The 21,142-nt window shown below is 36.1% G+C and overlaps 1 protein-coding gene across 4 annotated transcripts in view; it reads left to right on the top strand.

The window, feature by feature from the left end:
* The window catches only part of LOC150080762 (high mobility group protein B3-like), a 260,329-nt gene that overhangs the window by 156,633 nt on the left and 82,554 nt on the right, over positions 1-21,142 (top strand). For all 4 annotated transcript variants that reach the window (XM_090381086.1, XM_090381085.1, XM_090381084.1 and 1 more), the window contains one exon: positions 17,746-17,856. In XM_090381086.1, the coding sequence (XP_090237212.1) occupies positions 17,746-17,856 (111 nt within the window). The remainder of the gene's footprint in view (positions 1-17,745; positions 17,857-21,142) is intronic.

Genomic DNA, 21,142 nt, shown 5'->3' with positions numbered 1-21,142 from the left:
CGTCAGAAGATGGTGCCACTCCATCGATGTCTCTTCGTTTCAGAATCATAATGATAGACCCAGGCCTCGTCACCTGTGACAATGCATGAAAGAAAAACCTCTCCTTCACTCTCCTAGTGCTGAAGAAGGTCCACAAAGATGACTTTCTGCGCTTTTTTGTGCTCATGTGTCAGCATTTTCGGGACCCACTGGGCGCAAACCATGTTGTAGCCTAGTTCCTTTATGATGGTTATCACAGCAGATTTCTCCATATATTTTTTGCATCGCACAATTCACGTGTTGTGATGCGGCGGTCCTCTTTGATCAGCGCGTAGATCCGGCTCTTCTTGTATGTTGTCGCTGACCTTTAGTGACATGCAAAGTGATCTACGGTGCATCCTTTCAAAACAAAAAATTAGGAGGCAACATCTGTGATGAAGCTGACATGTATGAGAACTTCAGCATCTGTGATGAAGCGGACTTATGAGAACTTCGGTGTCTGATGAAGCTGACATGAATCAAAACATCAGCATCCATGGACGAAGTGACTTTTAAAAAAGTGAACATCACAGCAGCAGAAACTGAAAGTAAGACCGTATAGAAAATAATAAAACCACCAAATGAAGCAAAACTGCTGGCCTCCAAAATATCCACAACCCACAATAATATGTCATCTGCCAGGTACGAGGGCCGCAGGAAGAACACCAATCTCTATAGGTTGGTTTTGGTTTTTTTTTTTTTTTTTAGGAGCATTAGCAACTAAGGCCATATTGCTCCGGGATATGCGGTGGTCATTCCCTGACCTTTCCGCATCCTCCATATTTGGTGGTGACGGGCTCGAACCCCGGTCTAATCAAGAACGCACTGCTGCTCCTTCCCACCTGGCTACGGAGGTGCCTAATCTCTACAGGATTGTCCTTTTGAAAATTAAATGTTAATCCACATGATGATTCATACCAGATGTTAGAACAGATGAAGATCAAATAACAAAATTTTTTTTAGGAATGTATCATGCAGGAAGTTAAAACTAGGAACATTTGTGTAATAAGAATGGTTTTGGTCAGGAATAACAGACTCAAAAGAGAAAAAACAGATTGATTAGCAGTGTTTACAGAATTTTTTGTTTTTATTTTTAGCTAGATGCCAAAGAAATCATATAGTTAAACAGCTAGTTTTGTTCAGAGATAAATGTTCCTTCCCCCCCCCTCCGAATACGTACTAGTAAAGTAGCAAAAGATGGAACTACATACTACATTATGCAAATATGATGACTGAATACACACTGAATATGAAGATTTACATAGGGCGACAACATCCAGATAACTTCTCAAACATGGCTGGATGTGATGAATTAATTTGTTTGCCCTATTGAAGGAACTAATCAAAATATTATCCCATAACAACTGATTCTACCATTATGCCTTTGACTACTAAATTATCATTAGGAAACACTGTTTGTTGGTTCACTGGAAAAAAAAAAACACGAGCTTCCAGCTGAAACATACAAAAAAAAGAAACAGAAATGTGCTCCTAACCACCCACTTTGACAGATCTATAGATAGTAACAATAGTAAAAAGCCAGAAATTATGTTTCAGTATGATTCAGTGTGGAATAGATTATAGAATGAAATGTGATCAATGTTTTTTTTTTTTTTTTTTTTTTTAAGGATTCTTGACATTTCAGGAATCAATGCCATAAACATCCCACAGAATAATAATCCAGAAGTGAGCTTCTCATGGAGACTGACATCAGTAGTGAATGGCAACAACTCTGCAAACGAGAAGCCAATCGGTCTCTGCCAAAAGTGCTTTGTGCAGAAGTTGCATAACTACAGTTATATTCAACCAAAAGATGATTTCTGGGCCTTCTCAACTTTGCACACCTAAACAGGTAGCTATGCTATGTTCTGATGCACCAGGAAGACAGAATAAAATTAAATTCTTCTGCATAACTTGCAAGAAACACAACACTTCTGAAAGAATGTCTTTTCAGAAGTGAACTGCTGAAAATGTTCTAGTAGTGACATATAAATACCGAGGAAGCAAAATATCGGCATATATATACTGTGTGTGTATATATATATTTAATTATGTATGCTAATATATTTAGCATATGAATAATGACCAATTAGGCTTTTTTATTTAGCTTTAGCTATACTGTTGTATATTAGCATACATAACTTTTTATATATATGTGCATATATATAAAAATTATGTATGCTAATATACAACAGTATAGCTAAATAAAAAAGCCTAATTGGTCATTATTCATCACTGTCACTACTAGCAACATTTGCTTCAGGTATTTTCAAGCAAGGTCTACAGACAGTCTCTGTGTGATCCTTACAGATTAGCCGTACACATAATTTACACAATTTCGTAGTTTTCTGGTCTCTCTTCCGAGCACTGATAACACCTCCCTTGTTTAGGTGGACACTGTTGGGAAAGTCCAGGAATTTCTTCTGGTGGAATACCAGCTAGTTTCGCAGCTTGCACACGAAGAGGTTTTTGAAGAGATGCCGTGGTCACTCTTTTACGAAGCTATGGATTCTCTAAACTTTTGCCAATCTCTTTGAGAAAATCGCCTTGAACGAATTTCACTTCTGGATTGTTGTTGTGGAAAACAGTTGCAGCATTCAGTCCAACAATGTCTAGAATCCTAAAAAAAAGTACCATTGGCCACCTTTTAGTTTTCCTATATGTGGAATACGTTCTGCACATTTCATTCAAGAGATCTACTCCACCTTTTGTCATATTATAAAATGAAATGACTTCTGGCTTTCTTCTGTTGCCACTGTCAGGATCTATAGCATCGTCATGGTGCATGGTCGATATTAGGAGCACATTTTTGTTCTTTTTTGGTACGTATGACACAATTGTAGTGTGATCCTGGAACATGAACAAACTACTATTCGGTTCGCATCCCTGCACGTTGGCTAATTCAGCTGGCAGTTCACATTTATTTTTCCAAAGTGTGCCAACAAGAGTAATGTTTTTTTCTAGTAATTTAGAAGCCAGAGGCTGCCCAACCAATTGTCTGTAGTCACATTGTGGTTGGTTCCTTCGATTGGGCGAATAAGCCCCATCACCACATCGAGGGCCGCATTTGAAAAGGCATATGGCTCAGGAGGCTGTCTTCCCACATAAACTTCCATGTTCAATGTATACCCCATCTTCGCTTCACATAACATAAATATCTTCAGTCCATATCTTGCCGGCTTACTTGGAATGTATTGGTGGAATGAACATTACCCCTAAACGCCACTAGCTGTTCGTCGACAGTGACATGCTGCGAAAGAGAATAATATCTCTGGCATAGACGCCTCCGTAGCCAGGTGGGAAGGAGCAGCAGTGCGTAGCACACGTTTCTTGATTAGACCGGGGTTCGAGCCCGTCACCACCAAATACGGAGGATGCGGAAAGGTCAGGGAATGACCACCGCATTCCCGGAGCAATATGGCCTTAGTTGCTAATGCTCCTAAAAGCCAAATAACAACAACAACAATCTCTGGCATCCATCCAAAAAATGGACAAAAATTCACGAAACGCTGCCAATCGGTCCGTTTATTGTCTAATGTGTCTGTGGTTGATGTTCTCAAACCGTATGGTGCGAAGAAGAAAAGAGAATCTCTTCTGGGTCATAGTCGTCAACAACAACTCAGAACCTAATCCATCCTTACTCCCCAAATGTACTGCGTTTCGTCTTCCTGCAAGAGACATTCCTGCTAGGATTAATACCCCAATTAGAGCTCTTATTTCCATCTCATCCATTCTTCTAGCATCCTTCTTCAATGAGGTGGGAAGGAGCAGCAGTGCGTAGCACACGCTTCTTGATTAGACCGGGGTTCGAGCCCGTCACCACCAAATACGGAGCATGCGGAAAGGTCAGGGAATGACCACCGCACCAGAGCAATATGGCCTTAGTTGCTAATGCTCCTAAAAACCAAATAACAACAACAACAACCTTCTTCAATGAATAATTACCTGTATGTGACTAATATATTCATTAGCATGAATCACTATATGGTTTATTATTTCATTGTCGAAGAATAACAAAAAACAATCAAGTGGTGATTGTGCATTCTTACCTGCTGCCTTCACACCTGGAAAACATGTGATAATGTTGCTTTGAGCTGTACCAATATTTCGACGAGGAGCAACTTTTCTCCATACCGTGCTTTTATCCCTCCCGATATACTCATCCTCATCATTTCTGTCACTACCGGACTCATTGCCCTTCAGTCTCAGTGCTGCTGTGATGTTCAAGTTGCTCACAGAAGTCGGTCTCATCCCCCAAATCTGATGTTGATGATAATCTTTCCTCTTCACTATCTCCTGAGTCAAATTGCCTAAACATTTTTTAGAAGTCTTTAGAAGTTTGGATAACAAGTCTTTAGAATTCTGGATAAGTTTGAATGATGAACTGGAGGTTGCCATATACCTAAATAAATTTCTCGCGTTGCGCAGAAGCAAAAAATCTGAAGAATCACTTGTGGGAAAACATGCTTGTTTCTTTGATAATATAAGTCAAGAAGTTATGTGAAATAACATTTTCGCAAGTTCCCACGGAAGAACAAATCAAGAGTCGGAAGTAAATCTATTTTTCAATAGAGTATATCTTTTCATTGCTTCTAAGAACAGAAAATGCAGACTTCATAACAGCATATACACTGGTAGCGAATTTATTCGGCTTGTGTACTGAAAACGAATTTCTCCCTTGAAACTTTGTGATAAGGTCAAATACACAACGAAGAAATATTGAAATATTTTCTAACAATAAACATTGTTATTTTCTAACAATGAAACTTTGTGATAAGGTCAAATGCACAACAAAGAAATATCGAAATATTTTCTAACAATACTTTTTGAACAGCCTGTTAGCTGTAGTTAGCCAGTAATCCTTTATCTGCAATATTTTCTAACAATTTATATTGTTAGAAAAAAATATTGCAGTTTTGTGAAGAATACACATTTCAAGAAACAATCCGTCATTCATAGCATGTGATTTCTTCTTCTTCTTTTGCGTACCAGTTTTCAAAGTTTATAATGCTACTATCAATAGATGAATTTCCTTGATTTTGTGTTAGTAGATACAGTATACATTAAAGAAAAGAAATACGGTCTTTTTATTTTTCAAAAACAAATGTTGCAAATTCTTTCATTGTTTCTTATGGTTAGGTTATATATACTGTACAAACAGTTGCCTGATTTATTTTTTCTTTGAAGTACGTACGGAGAGCTCTGACGTCGTGCAGGAAAGTGTTCCCACGCCAAAGTTTCGCAAACACAGTGCGCGCTCTGTCGCTAAAATAAGAAAACGAATTGAATATTGCGTTTCATGAGCCCTAGGCTAGTTAGAGTGGGGTTAATTAATATAATTTACTCCAGCTTTTTTTTTTTTTTTTTTTTTTTCCCCAACTTTCTATATTTAATGAGAATAAGTTAGTTAATGCACACAGTGCATTTCATTTCAGGTGCATTAGCAAATAGTAATAATTCATGATTGTAACAAAAAAATAAAATAAAAATTTAAAAACGTAAACCAAGAACATTTTTTTTCCTGTGCATCCATCTGCTACGTTGCCCATTAATATCTCCAATCAGCATGTGGCAACCAACATAATACCCAGTGCTTAAGCTGCAGTATATGGTATGTGGATAGCCTTTGTTGATAGGTGTGGAAAAAATAAATAAGTAACTGCCAGATTTCTATTGGATTTTAATGAAATTTGGACCTCACAAATCATTCCAAAAGAGCAAAATATGAAATCACAAATTTCCATCCACTGGAAGTTGAGTTATTACATGTGAATGGACAAAGAAGCAATAATTTTTGGATTTATGTTGGTTCAATTTTAATGAAATTTGGTATGGCTAGACAAATCTTTCTATAAGCCATAAATATAAAATTTCACAAGAATCCATCCACTGAGAGTTGAGTTATTATTATATGCGAACAGACAGACAGACAGACAGACAAGGAAATAATTATTGCCAGATTTCTATTGGTCTCATTTTAATGAAATTTGGGATGGCTTGACAATATTTTTAGAGAGGCCCAATTATAAAATTTTGTGGAAATCCATTAACTAGAAGCTGAGTGGGTGAGAGTTTCTTTTCTTTTTTTTTTTTTTTATTATTATCATTATTATTTTCCTGGCCTGTGTTTCTCAACTGTATGTTATTCACAGAATTAGAACAATGGGATGGTAATCGGCACATTCAGTAAATTTTTATTTCTAAAATGTGCTATATCACAAAGATCGTATTCCTCCTTTTGAAAAATGCCTTGCTTTTGTTTGTGTTTTAGTCAATAATAGATATTTCATATTTTTGCAGATGTTTTTGAATTAGTGAGTATAAATGGCCTTCAGAAGAACAAACTTCCCCCAACAATTTGATTCATTTGGTGTTTGCATGCAATGTTGGATTTTCTCGTTTATTTGTCAGCAATGTGAAGATCATGGTAAATTTAAAATTTTTCTGGGAAAGTTGATTTACTGACAAGGTGTATGATTTAAAATACCTGTGATTGATCTTTTTCGACAGTTGTTATTAACTTCAGGTCCTTCTCTGGAAATACAAGATTTCAAAAATCTGTTGAAAAGATCATATTAAAAATCAAGCAATATCAGATAGAAGAAGAATATCACATTAAAAATCCAGTTATATCAGGTGAGAGAATTGTTGGTGAAGCAACAGAAAGACTGGATGTGTCATAAGAAATCCCAAGTTGTTCTGAAGATATGCAAAAAAACATCTCCAATTCATTTGCTATGTTCACTGTACACTGAAATATGTCTACTGTCCGGTTAATTTTTTTAGGCAAGTAGAGCTTGGGTTTAATTTCATGCATTTCCTGAAAGTCAAACTCTTAATGCAAACCACTATAAATATGTTACAAATTGAATTATAAACTGAACTTTTACCAACAGTGAATATACTTCAACCATTGAGGGCTAATGGCCCATTAATTTCTCTGTTGGGGCAATCTCCCACCACAAGTTCCAAGTAATGAAGAGAGATGAAAAGAAAGTTTTACTAGACAGTATTATCAAATTCCTGTCCCATTTGTTGTGTGCAATGGACTGGCACTAAGCAAAACCTAGAGTAAAGTCTGAAGAATTCATTACTAATTAGATAAATGCTTCAGATAGGCCAGGCTTTTTTGCTTAGCAACCTAAATATCCAAATAAATAAATATGGATAATAATTGACTATGTTGAGATGTAACTGCATTTTGGTTCAAAATTCTAGCTCAGTAGTGAGTAAACTGTGGGTCTTAGCTTATGAGTCATATATATTTTTGATATATACTTCCAGCCATGCTATATGCTGATAGTTCTGATATTTCTTCATCTAATTATTAAGCTGATTTGGTACTGTCCTCCAACTTTTGCATTGATCAATCGTGATAAATCTCCTTCCACCATGCAAGGCATGTCCCATGCAATGCCTCCTTTGGTTTTCTGACAAAAAGAAATGATTTCTAATCTCTTTAGGAGATTCATTTAGAGATTATAAGATTCACAAATATTCTTTATGCCAAGACATTTTCAGGTCTTGATGAAATTTCTCCCTATTCTTAAAGTGTGTTCTCTAATTATCTTCCATTTTGTTTTGCATTTTTACAATTTATTTCAGTGGTGTTTTTTTATCTGCATATAAATTTGCATATGTCCAGCCAATTTCTCCAGTGACCCTTTTGTTTTTACTTCAACCCTTTACAAAGTAATGGAGAAATCCCTGAATTGCTAACTCTTACTCTTTTGTTATCTTGAAACTTTCCATGCAATTAACAGTTGTCAATATATGTATATTTCAAATGCTGATCAACTGATGATATTTTGGCTTGCTTTCTATGAACCTTTCCATAAAAAAGGTTTGGAGAAACTTATGCAGTTGCTCTTATCATTTATAAGATTTTCATGTGGGTGTGGTATAAAAGCCTTCAATGAAAATTTAACTTAATACTGTAGTTTCCCAAGGGTTATTTTTTTAACTTGCTCACTCTTTTTCTCTTATATATTCATGACCTCCTATTAATTGAAAATATTATCTATACATTTTCTGATGTTAGTACTTTATGCTCCACTTTTAAGTTCAGCAAGCAAACCATGGAAACTGCGACTAACTCTGCAAACAGTAAAACTCAGATGTATCCATTACCAATTTTTAATAGGGCTGTTGCCATACAGTATATAACTTCAATCCTTTTAAAACCCAGTCCTGTCTTATTTCTTGCAAAAACAGATGGGCTATTTCTATGTTCATCCTGAACAATGCTCAGCTTTCTAGACAAGTACATAATGAGGAATGTACTTACAATCAAAGCGTTTGGAGACTGAACTAATATTTGGGAAATGATGAAGCTTACCAGCTCTTCAGGTAGATCTGCTTCGAAAGAATTTCCTTCACACTATATACACTGATTCTGCAATTTCTGGAAGAATTCTGGATAGGCTTCTTTTATGATTGCTAATAGTTTGCTTTATATTCTGAATAATTTGAAAAATAATAAATGTGTTGCATTCTGAATAACTTCCTCAGGTGTTGCTCCTTTCAGGGGCTTTAAGCTTGGGAAACAAAAAAAAAAAAAAAAAAAAAAATGATAGGTAACTAAATCTGAAGAGATTGATGAGGAAATCGGATGAGAAATCATAGTGATGGAGTGCACTGCAGGAAATTCTTGAATGGAAAGCACTAAGTTTGCAGGAGCATTGCCATTACGTGAGTGTCATTTTCCCGAGGCATGCTTTCAGCTGCTTTATCCAAAAAGCATCACAAAATTGCTGTAGAACTGTTTGTAGTATTTCAGGTTCACTGTTTGACCATTCTGAGCAAATTCATAATGAACAGTGTCATGTGAAAAAAATACGCATTATATTGAGCTTGTCTTGCTTATTTTTGGCCCTTAGAGAAGACGAAGTCTTGAAAGCACTAGGCTTTTGTGTCAGTGCTATAGCCATATGCTACTGATTTGTCACCAGTAATAATGGAAGAAACAAAGTATGGATAAGCAACAGCATGTTGACAATGATCATGACATGTGAGAACTCAATGCTATTTGTGATTATTAGTGAGGATGGGAGGTGCAAACTTGGCTGAAATGTATTTTCTCAAATCTTGTGTTAAAATTAAAGGGGGCCACAAACCATTGTGGCTCCTTAAAGTTCAAACCTGACGACATCTTATTTCTTAATATTCAATTTCTCTCATTGGGTTTTCCTTTCCTCCAAGACAGCTGATTTTTAACATATAGGTATATTGAGTGAGTGAGAAATTTTGATAAAAGGAAGAGTGTGGGAGTGATTTAATTCAACCACCTTTACTTTTCATGGGCATTAAATTCCAAGTGCTTTCAGTGGTAATGTCTCTGCAATCCTTGGCATTTGTGCCTTTCCGACAGCTGTGACCTTGGTGGTGGCATGATAGATGTGGTTTATTTATTTATTCTTTTGTTTCATCAGTCTATGAGGCATGGATGGGATGAGGAAATGTTTCAGTCTGTTGTTTCTGCTTTCTAGGCGACAGTTGGTATTGATTTATTGTTTCCATGTGGAAGTTATTTATTCTTGGTCTTATGCTTTTGTGAGAGACATTTTTTTTTTTTTTTTTTTTTTTTTTTATGAAAACCCCAAACACGAAAGGTATCAAAACCTATAGTACTTAGTACCGTGCATGGGTTGAAGGAGAAGTATGGGGGGAGGGGGATGCTGGAAACTTTGCTCTAGAGACTAAACATGGGTTTCACAACTTTGCTCTAGAGACTAAACATGGGTTTCACCACTTCAAGCCTCCACTAAGCAAAGTGGTGGTATTTCACCGGTTGATGAAAGTCATCTACTACATGGGCTATGAGAGTTAAATAAAAATAGTTTATATTTTATTATTTAATCCTTTGTAATTATTCAACCCACCAATCATGTCAAGTGCTGAAAAAAAGTGTCGAGAGTATCTGGATGCTTATGGTTTTATTGAAAGCCCATTCGACTCAAGACAGCCTGTGTGTCATAGTTATTTTTCAAATGAGGTTATGAAACCATCAAGATTTTTAATCACTTAAAAAAGAAACATCCTGATAAATCCGATAAACATCAAATATTTAAAAAATTTAAAACAGAATTTTCAGCAACGTAACACTGTCATTTCCTTATTTAAGAACAACACAAATAAATGATGATGCAATGATTGTGTCTTATAAAATTACAGAAATCATTGCAAAAACTGGTAGTGCTCATATAGTTGCTGAGACTGTTACCCGAGACTGTAATTTCAACAGTGATGCATCAAAATCCTTCCATTATGTTAAAAGCATTGCCATTGAGCAATGATTTAATTCAAAGACGAATCGATAAGATATCAGTTATCATTGAAGAGCAGCTAATTGACAAACTAAAAACAAGAAAATTTTCTATTCAGATTGATGAATCCCCAGTTACTGACAATAAGGCTCCTCTAAAGGCATACGTTCGTTATTTCGATGATGAATGTAGATTGCAAGAAGAGATGTTGTTTGTAAAATCTGTAGAAACTGACTGTACTAGAGCATCCATATTTGCTGCTGTAAAAACATCGCTTGATAAAAAAAACAAGTACTGTTAGAAAATTTGGTATCCTGTACCACTGATGGTACTACCTCCATGGTTGGAAGACAAAGGTTTTATATCACACCAAAGGAAGTATGTCCCTTAAGTTCTTGCAGTACACTGCATTATGCACCGACATTGTCTGGTTTCAAAAAATATTAGTCCAGTTCTTTATCAATCTCTCAGTATAGTTATTAAAACTATCAAAACAATAGTCACATAGCAAATATGATCGCCTTTTCAGAAAATTTTGTGTTGATAATGAAGAACAGTATGTGTGGCTTCTTTTACATGCAGAAGTCAGATGGGTTTCTAAAAGAAACTGTCTAACAAGATTTATAAATCCTTTTGATATGATAATTAGTTTTTTAGAAAGCGAAGGAGGCAGATTTAGCAAAGATCAGCAAATACAAAAACAACATATACTGTATGGCTTGAATTTTTTTGAAAACTTAAAGTATCGCTTCAACTTCAAGGGAAATTAATTGCGGTGATAGACTGCAAATGTGTATTAAAAGCCTTCACTGAAAAACTGGAAATATTTGAAAGCAATTTAATAAGAAAACATGCAAGGGTTAGCTGAAATTAACGAATCTCTCACCGAGAATGATCTTAAGAATTATTCAGATTATTTGTGTTCTTTAAAAGGTGAAATGAAAAATAGATTTTCAGATTTATATTCTTTTGAAGCAAAGCCATGGATGTTAGATCTGGTTAAATGCAATGCCAGGTCTGCTGGTGCAGAAATTCAAGAACTCATTGAATTAAAATGTAACGAAGAATGCAAATATAAATTCAAAAACGGTTGAATGGCTGAGTTGTGCGGATAAAAACCAACTAAACTTCTTTATCCAACAGTGTAGTCTGAAATGGCCAAAGTACTGCTTTGTTTTCTGTCTTATATGGTTGAAAGTGGTTTTGGTTTGTTAAATAAAATATTAACAGAGGAAAGAAACAGAATTGATATACAGGCAACCCCTGTATAACATGGTACTACTACAACACGGTTTTGCCCTAACACGATTGATAAATTGCGGCAATCCTCGCATAACACGGTTAGAGAATTTTGGCAAACTTCGCATAACAGGGTATTTGAGCTTTTGTGTGGGGAAAACCCTGCTATTATGTTGGATGTAATTTTTCGACGTTTCCACTCTTTTTGAATCCCCGCTATTGACTCGCTAGTCAAAAAAAAAAAATTATTGAGAATTCCCTGTATTTTATTTTGTTGGGAAATTCCTGTGTTACGTTCTGTGCTATTGAACTTGTGGAAAAATCTAGATTTCAAAGTTTTATTACTATTGGATAGCACACCAAGGTCATCCAATCGTTGAAGTTATGTTCCTACCACCACAGTTGTACTGGGTTAATACAACTTCTTTCATTCAGCCATTAGATCAAGGCATTATATCCAGCTTTAAAACTCATTCCATCAGAAAATCATTACAATGGATTTTGAAAAAAATTGATTCTGAATCTATTGAAGTAATGGAGGCATGGAAATGTTTCTCAATTGTGGACTGTATCAGAATCATAGCTTTATCGCTGAAAGAAGTAAAGCCGTCAACATTAAATGTGTGTGGAAAACTGTATGGCCCGAGTCAGTTCATTCAGGAAATATGATCAAACGGGCAGAAAACGGAATTGGTGCGATAGTAGAACTTGCTACGTCACTAGGAGAGGAAGGTTTTGATGATATGACTACTGAAGCCCTCGTGGGTAGCACAGGTGATAGAATCACCCTCCTCCCCCCCACACCGGCTGGAAAATACCAGAGTTCGGATCCTGTCGATGAAGGGAGGAATTTTTATGGGTCTTTTTGACAACGTGGAAACTTGGGTTTTTTGTCCAGAAAAACAGAAAATCGACCTCATGACACATGAAATTTACAAGGTCGCATAGGCCTTAGTTGCCTATGCAACCTTGCCCAGAAAATGCACTTCAGTAGTCTTTGGAGCATCTGTACATAGAACACAACATTGACTCTCACCCCTTCAGGTACAAATTTCTTGTGAATCTACCCTGTTTGTCAAAAGACATGATCAGCATTATCTTGATCACTGACTTCTGTAAATGAAACTTTTTTGACCTCCGTGATGATTTTGAAGTCCACTATATGCTCTGATGCTTTGTCTTGGGTTGTTCTGAAACACCCAACACTCGTCTCCTCGTGATGGCACACTTAATTGCTTTTGTTATCGTGAGGCTGTGCACCACAAATTTTTGCATTCCTTTTTCTTTAGATCTTCATGCAGAATTTGATGAATTGTATTCTTATTCATATCCAGTGGCCCAACACTGAATCCTGTGGGACTCCACGAAGAGCAGTATCCTTTGATAACCACTCTCTGTCTTCTCCCACTCAACCATCTCTTTATCCATAGCAGTAACTAACCCTCAGTGCCATATTGCTCCAATTTGTATAGCAGTCTTTTATGTGCAACAGTATCAAAAACCTTCCTAAATCCAAGTATATGATATCAAAATTATTTTTAGCACCCAGTTCCCTAGTCATTGCATCATAATTGCCAATCTGAGCAGACTTTAAGCTAACGGGTTTATAATTAATCATGTCACCTTTTGATTTCCCTTTGTGAATTGTTGATATGTTCACACATCTGCAGTCCATAGCGTCCTCCGCTGAATCCAGTGATGCTCTCATAATTATGACTAAGAGTTTGCTCACCTTCTTTTCTGCCTCTCTTAATAAAATTGGATAGATCACATCCACCCCGGGTCAATTTTTTATGTTTAGCTTCAGCAATTTCCCTTTCATTCATCACAAAATCGTTTAGCTCCCTGTTAGAGTTCAATAAACTTCTGGCATCCGTTTCCCTAAAGAATTCCTTGTGTGAATATAGATGCCAAATACCTATTCAATTTGTCAGCAACCAGGGTCATCAACAGTTAAACGATTGACACCTCGTGGCCCAATGTGATTCAACCCCTTCCTTCTGCTTTGAATATAAACATAGACATCTTTGTTGCTTTACTTTGCATTCTTTGCCAGAGACTTCTCATAATCTGCTGTTATGTTGTTGTTGTTGTTGTTATTTGGTTTTTAGGAGCATTAGCAACTAAGACCATATTGCTCCGGGATATGCAGTGGTCATTCCCTGACCTTTCCGCATCCTCCATATTTGGTGGTGATGGGCTCGAACCCCGGTCTAATCAAGAAGCGTGTGCTACCCACTGCTGCTCCTTCCCATCTGGCTATGGAGGCGCCTCAAATAATCTGCCTTGGCTTGCCTATCACCTAATAATTTATAGGCATCCCACACATTTTTCTTCTCTGTCACAAGTCACATCAGTTCATGTGAAATCCATTTAGCCATGAATAGAATTTCTTAGTGTGAAAAGCCTAGTAGCTTCTATGATTATATTCCTGAGTGCTTCCCACTGAAAATTTACTGTTGATAACACATCAGTTGGTCCCACTGCATAGAATTTAGAAATTGTCTGAGACCACTGTTATCACCCTTAAGAAACAAATCCTTTCTCTTTACCCCTGACAGTAGTTATGTGTTTAAGTAAATTTCATATCAGTACACTGTGATCGCTGCCACCCAGTGGATCTTTTACCTGAAGATTCTTAGTGCAGGAAGAGTCATTGCCGATAACCAGATCAAGAGCACTGCTTCCTCTTGTTGCCTCTCTAACGTACTGCTATAGAAAACAGTAATCCAATAAATCCACAGTCTTTCTAGTTTGTGAGTGACCAACCCATAAATTCCCATCAGCATCTGGAAAGTTAAAATCCCCCATTATAAGACATTCTGATTTACTGGCCCGCTATATTTCTCTCTATAGTTGTTTGGTATGCTCATTGCAGTCATTAGGCCTATAGCACACTTCTATTTTCATTTTTGGTTTCCCAGTGCTTATGTCACACCAGACTGAACTTAACATTGTGCTAGCCATCTATGTCAACTGCCTTAGATTTAATATGCTCCTTAACTAAGAGCAAAACCCTTCCCTCCAGTTTTATCAGTCCTTCCCGTATATATTGTACCCCCTATATTTAAATTCAGCATCAATTATGTCTGAATGATACCGTGTTTCTGATATCCCTACACTGTCTCCATTTGATGACTTAATTAGTACATCAAATTCATCTACAATGTTCCTAGCTAGTGAATATGCAAGTATACATGCACCTGTTAGTTACATTTACAGAGCCAATGTATTTACTTGTTCCATGATGACACACGGCAAGGCTTTTAATTCTCAACACCTTTCTTTCCAGTCTGCTGTGCGTTCCAATAGAAGCAATGCAAGAATGACTTTCACCTTTGCATGCGGGGCGCCTCCGTAGCCAGGTGGGCAGGAGCAGCAGTGCGTAGCACATGCTTCTTGATTAGACCGGGATTCGAGCCCATGACCACATATCCCCAGAGCAATATGGCCTTAGTTGCTAATGCTCCTAAAAACCAAATAACAACAACAACAATCTGCATGTGGTTCTCGTTAATATATTAGTATCTATGTGTCTCCCTAAGCTAACAGTTTTCTGACCCACCTATCACTTCCCCAATAGCATTAGCAAATAATTTTGCACTCCTATTTAAGTATCACATCTATAAAAACTCTCCTGTTAACAAACAGAGAATATGCTGAGAAAAATTCTACCTCATGAGCTTTACACATTCTCTTCAGGGCTGAATTAATTGACAAGTCTCTCAACATGTATTCCCTCTCATGTCTTTTGCAGAATTGCAGACACTTTCAAATTGGATCTAACTCGCAACTTTTTCCCCGCCATTGCCGACTTGTTAAGTAAGTTCTCAGATCTCCTACTTTTAATATCATTAATGCCAACATGTGCAACAATATCACCTTTTGTGCCCTTAAAAGATAATGCCTGCTCTACAACATCAACTGCATTTGCCCCCTGATAGACATAGCCTGGTCCTATTTCACCTATCCTTCTTGCACAGTATATTTCCCCTTTACCTAACAATAGAGTAACTGACAATAAGTACCTCCTGTGAGACAAGCGCATTCTGCCTTGGAGATCACTGCTGTGTTGTCTGATGCACAAGTGTGTGCGCTCTGGCATTGCGTTGGGCAGAGATTATCAATTGGCCTTCCTTTTTAATTCCTTTGATGGCATCCCCCTACTCTTCACCATATACACACAAAGGCATCCCTCTCATATGTATCATATTTTGCTCCTGAAACGTGCTCAAACATTGCACATGTAGCACATTTCGTTAGGCTGTGACTCATAGGAGAATCTTTCCTCTGAGTTCCCAAACACCCCCTCCCAAACTTTTAGCTCATTGGTATACAATTAATACTGTTCTTTATTTTATTTCAGTCACCCACAATGATTACAATTCATTGTCATGATTATAGTCACTTCACACACAATTAAAGTACACTACTGTACATGGAGACACACTCAACATCACGAAAGCCCACACAGAACTAACTAGCCCACCAGTCATGTCACACTTTATTGAGAAATCTGGAGAAGAATCTTGAAGCTTCCATCACCTTCTAAGGCTTTTCCTTTGTTCCCTCGCTTTTGAAACTTCTTTGAACTGGTTCCAAACAACTCTGGAAGTCCAAAAGTACCCTAGGGTGTCCTGTTATCCTTCTGAAACGAAAATATTCTGACCGAACGGCAAAATACAACCTGCCCGCTTGCCCTGATGCCAATAAGGGAGGGCTCACTTCTGCATATAGGAGGTGGGGTGATTTTTCAAGCCAATTTTTCAGAAAAAAAGTGCATTATATGCCTTCAAATACGGTACTTGACTCATTTTGAAGATTGGTTTTCGTATATACAGTCAGTCCTTGTATAGCATGATAGTTGTGTTTCTAGAAACTCTCGTGCAATATAAACAACAGGCCCTATGGGAAAATAGGTTAGGTGCCAACCACCCAAGAGTGAACACACATTTGTAACCAAAACATTACCAAACACAATAAATAATCGTAATAAAATACATAAGTATTTTATTACGACTATTACGTAATAAAATATTTCTAATGCTTTTGCCTTTATCATAAGCAAACTTGTTTTTTGTTTGATTTTCTGTCTAAACATATGACAGCCGTTCCATCATTTCCAATTTTTTGTGTCTTAATCTAATAGACTTTAATTACACTTTGAGTTGTTCCTGCTATGAAAGTTGTTTTTATTTTCTCTGCATTCTTTGTAATTCTCGGCATTGCCTCATTTAGGCCTGTGGCACATGCAATATCACATGGTCTTTCATTTCACTCAAAGCATTTCACAATTTCATATTTTTTCTCTATCGACAGAGGCAGATTGGCCATAAGCCTTACCGGGGTAACCCCGGTGGGCCGGAGGCTGGTGTGATTTTGGCCATAAACGCTAGTATGAGGTCGCTACAGATTTTTCCGTGTAAGCATTTTTGATCCAGTCCGCCTCTGTTTATCGATATTGCTTTTCTTTCTCTCTCTCTGAATCTGTAGTGTCTTCACCAAGATGCTTCCTTTTCACACCTTTCAAGTATTTTACTCATTTTTAGGGAATAAAGCACAATTACAAAATGAGGAGGTTTGCTTGATACACATAAACAAAGCTGCACGCGTGTAGCAACTAAATAAACAACACCGTAAAGTGCAGAGATACACTATTAACACCTCACATTTTTACTAAAGCACATTTCTGGGGGTTACTACCATAAAACAATAAAAACAATTTCCAGTTGCGTTTCTGCTAGTGGAATCTGTTATAAACTGGTAGTGAACTTGATCTAATTGCATTTGCGATGATACTGATAGCTGGAATTGTGTGGGTTTTTACGTTATTATGGTGAAATGTGTTTCCCCTTCACTGATATAAAAAATCATAAATACATTTTCAGAATCTTCTCTTCATTCCTATCATGTTGCATTCAGTTGGGGTGATTCTGCATTCAACTACCATTTCTTGCACCAAGGCGAGTCGTGCATAAGCGAATTTGGTTCATGTTATATATGATATCGTTCCCCTATTTATAAATCGTGTGATCGAATTTGTGTAGTGTAAACACGTGTTATACGAGGAACTGACTATACCTGAAAAGGTTATATTAAAATATCATAATTAAATTTACATTTTAAATTTGATATTTTACAGTGACAATCTTAATAACTATAAAGCACATCATTTTATTATACTTAAATATATGATTATTTCACTTTAATTTATTCATTTTAGATTGGAGACTTTGGTAAAGAATGCGCAGGTAGGTGGAATTCTATGAATGAGGAAGAAAAGGAACCATTTTTAGATGCAGCAGCCCGAGACAGAGAACGTTATAGGCAGGAGGTTGGTTTCATTTCACTATTTTTACTCTAATAAATAATATACATTAATATATATATATATAGAGCACAGCTGTTATTTTTATTGATGTTTAAGTGATATGCACTACTCTGTGTGTGCAGAATATATCTAATTTTAATTAGAATCCAAAGATATAGTGTAATTTTAACAACTGGTGATGAAATGAGAACTTGAACTTGAAATGAGAGTTTTGGTCTTGTTGGTACTATTGGCCCAGTTAACAAATATTTGGAACTAAACAATATGTTAATAAAAATGGATTGGTATAAAAATTGCCCTGCTTGAATGTGAAGAGGCAGGCAACGCTTATGGGATCTCCATTGATATTAAAGGAAATGGCAGGACTGATTTCCAAAACTCCTATCCATTTAAATGAATATATCTCTGGATTCATCATTTGGGTGAAGTCCCAGCAGATCGGAGATGTGCAAATGTCTCTCCAGTTTACAAAGGTGGTTCCAAGGATGAACTGGATAATTACAGACTTATAAGGTCTGTAATTATCTCTGTGGCAAGGAAAATTATGGAACTTGTGATTATGGAGTGCTGCATGATTACCTGAATAGGAATGGAATTAAATACAACATTGTTTGGCGCCTCCGTTGCCAGGTGAGCAGGAGCGGCAGTGTGTAGCACACATTTCTTGATTAGACCGGGGTTCAAACCCGTGACCACCAAATACGGAGGATGCAGAAAGGTCAGGGAATGACCACCGCATATCCCCGGAGCAATTTGGCCTTAGTTGCTAATGCTCCTAAAAACCAAATAACAAACAAACAACAACATTGTTTGTTAAAGGGAACTTGTGCCTAACTAATCTAAGATGCTAGGGGGTTGTTACAAATGAATTGGATGCAAAGAATAATTTTGAAATAGTACATTTAGACTTAAGACTTTTGATACTCTTCCACGTGAACTCCTTTTGTATATGGACAATATGCTATCAGTGGCAAGGTATTACAACATATTAAAGGTTAATTACAAGATAAGAGATGAGGGTTGTTTAAAAATGCCTGTTTCCCTGAGTGGATTGACGTCTTGAGTGGAGTTCCATAGGATTTAATACTGCTCCATTGTTTTTTCTTACATTTGTTAATGACATTGATGATGGTATAACAGGTCTGAAGCTGGTAATGCAAAGAAGTCATTATTCCATTATAATAAACCTTGTTCAGTATTGTATGTAGGTTTGGAATCCCCATTTCAGGAAGAATGTGGATGTGCTGAAAAAGGTATTGTGAAGAGGATGTGATTATTTAATGGTGGTTTTACATATTGGATTATATGAATTTTCTTATGCAAATGAATATTGTAGTCATTTTAAACATTAGCGCATAAAAGTCCTCCATTTACAGAATGTCATCTCAAGAGAAGGAAAGCACATAGAACAATATCTGTAGATTTCTAAGTTCTGATATTAAAATCTAATCCTAAGTTAAGTATTCCTTCTCATGTTTACAGTACTAATTTCTACCCTGGTGGCAGAAATTTGAACTAATTTTTTTCTTCTACAAATCACTTCCCCATACCCTAAATGACATACCCACTGATTTTCATAACACTATCTCTAAACGTTTTGACAATAGAGTCTCCTGAATAGGGAAACTTATTTTATAACCACCCAGTAGTGCATATTTGCAAAAGAGTTAATGTTAGCTGAAAACAAGAAACCATTTTATGATAGTTATTTTTATCATTAAGTAAGAATTGGATTATATTAAGCTTTTAGCAAGTAATTTGTTATAGTGTTTATATTAGAATTACTAATATAATTCTAATTGGTGGAGTTCCCTAGGTGGAGTAGATCCCCTCCTTACCCACACTATTTATTTAGAATTAAATGTATTTAACAACCATTAAAAAATCTTTAGAAGAGCTTTCTTGATATGGAACTATTAGAGGTAAGTCTGACTTATTTTAACATTTATTATTTATCAGTAACTAATTCAGCACAATATTTTTAAGTTATAGTACAGGATGTTTTGCCATTCCTTTGTGTAACCATAGTTTTAGTGGCCATTGTTTTTGAAACAAGCCTTTGGTACAAAGTGTATTACACAAATTGAAGAGTGATAGATCAAATTGTTAAAATTTATATGTATAATTCACTAGCTTCTAAATAGAAATAATTTTTAAACATATAAAGCATGCTGTGTAAAAGTTGAGGGCATAACTGTATACACAGTTCTCACATTTAATACAGGATTAAAGCTTGCAAATCATAATGTATTGAGAGGAAAGAAAGGAGGCAAAGCTTATGAAACATTTTTTCAGTGACCGTGAAATGCCAGACTATTACTGTTACAGATAATCCCATAGTATTTTTTGCTTAGTTTTCACATGCTTCCACATAAGAAACATCAAGTGAAGAGGATTTAGTTTGATTTGTCTGAAATTTGCATTAAAAAATTAAGAAATTTATCAAATAAGAAAAAGAAAAGCTGAACTACTGGGTGAAAAGTTGGTCAAATAGACCAACACACCAGCATGTCAATTTGCTGAATCATTTCTACAAGCTAAATTGAAATATAAAGCATTTTTTAGTTGCTTATTTGAATATTGCTTGTGTCTTATGGCACATATGCAAGATTAAACTCAAAAAGAAAGTTGTGCTAACATGATCACATTAGATAAAATTACAAAAATAAACAATGATTTTTGTATAACAGTAAATTGCCTAGTTGTAAAATGCAGTGGTCTATGCAACTCCCAGCAGAACAAAAATAACTTTAATTCCATATTTTCAAAGAAATGGCATCTCCTGAAACTATTAATTTTTCAGCAAGTAGCTCACCACAACAGCGGTGAGCTACTTGCTGGTTTTGTGAACTCAGAAATTCAAGTTTTAGAATTTCTGAAAACATTAACACTGAAAGAACATTGCATAGATCAGTAGATGCCTGTTTCAGGATTTACTGATGAGAGATCAGTAAATCCTGAAACAGGCTGTCATTGCAGTATTCCATCTTTTAAATAAATACCACATTAACTTTTGGCAATCTCATTTGTTTTAAAGTAGTATAATACCAGGGAAACTTGTGAAGGGCAAGTTTGTTCTGCAGTGAGTGATAAGACATTCATTAACTTGCCAGTTAAAATGCTGCTGATCAAAAAAACATACAGAACAAAATGTTCTCCTAGCTTCATATAATTTCATTAAAGCCAAACAGTATTAACATTTTTATAATTTTGAAGATTTGCTTTCTATGGTTATTTTTTTTAAATAAAGTAACTTTACAGTTTAATGACTTTTATTTCAGAAAATAAA

The sequence above is a fragment of the Mastigoproctus giganteus genome, chromosome 9 (genome assembly GCF_048544385.1).
Source record: "Mastigoproctus giganteus isolate SK-2022 chromosome 9, ASM4854438v1, whole genome shotgun sequence".
NCBI lineage: Eukaryota > Metazoa > Arthropoda > Arachnida > Uropygi > Thelyphonidae > Mastigoproctus > Mastigoproctus giganteus.
Note: the sequence above shows the minus strand (reverse complement) of the source record. Positions and strands in the feature narration are given on the sequence as shown.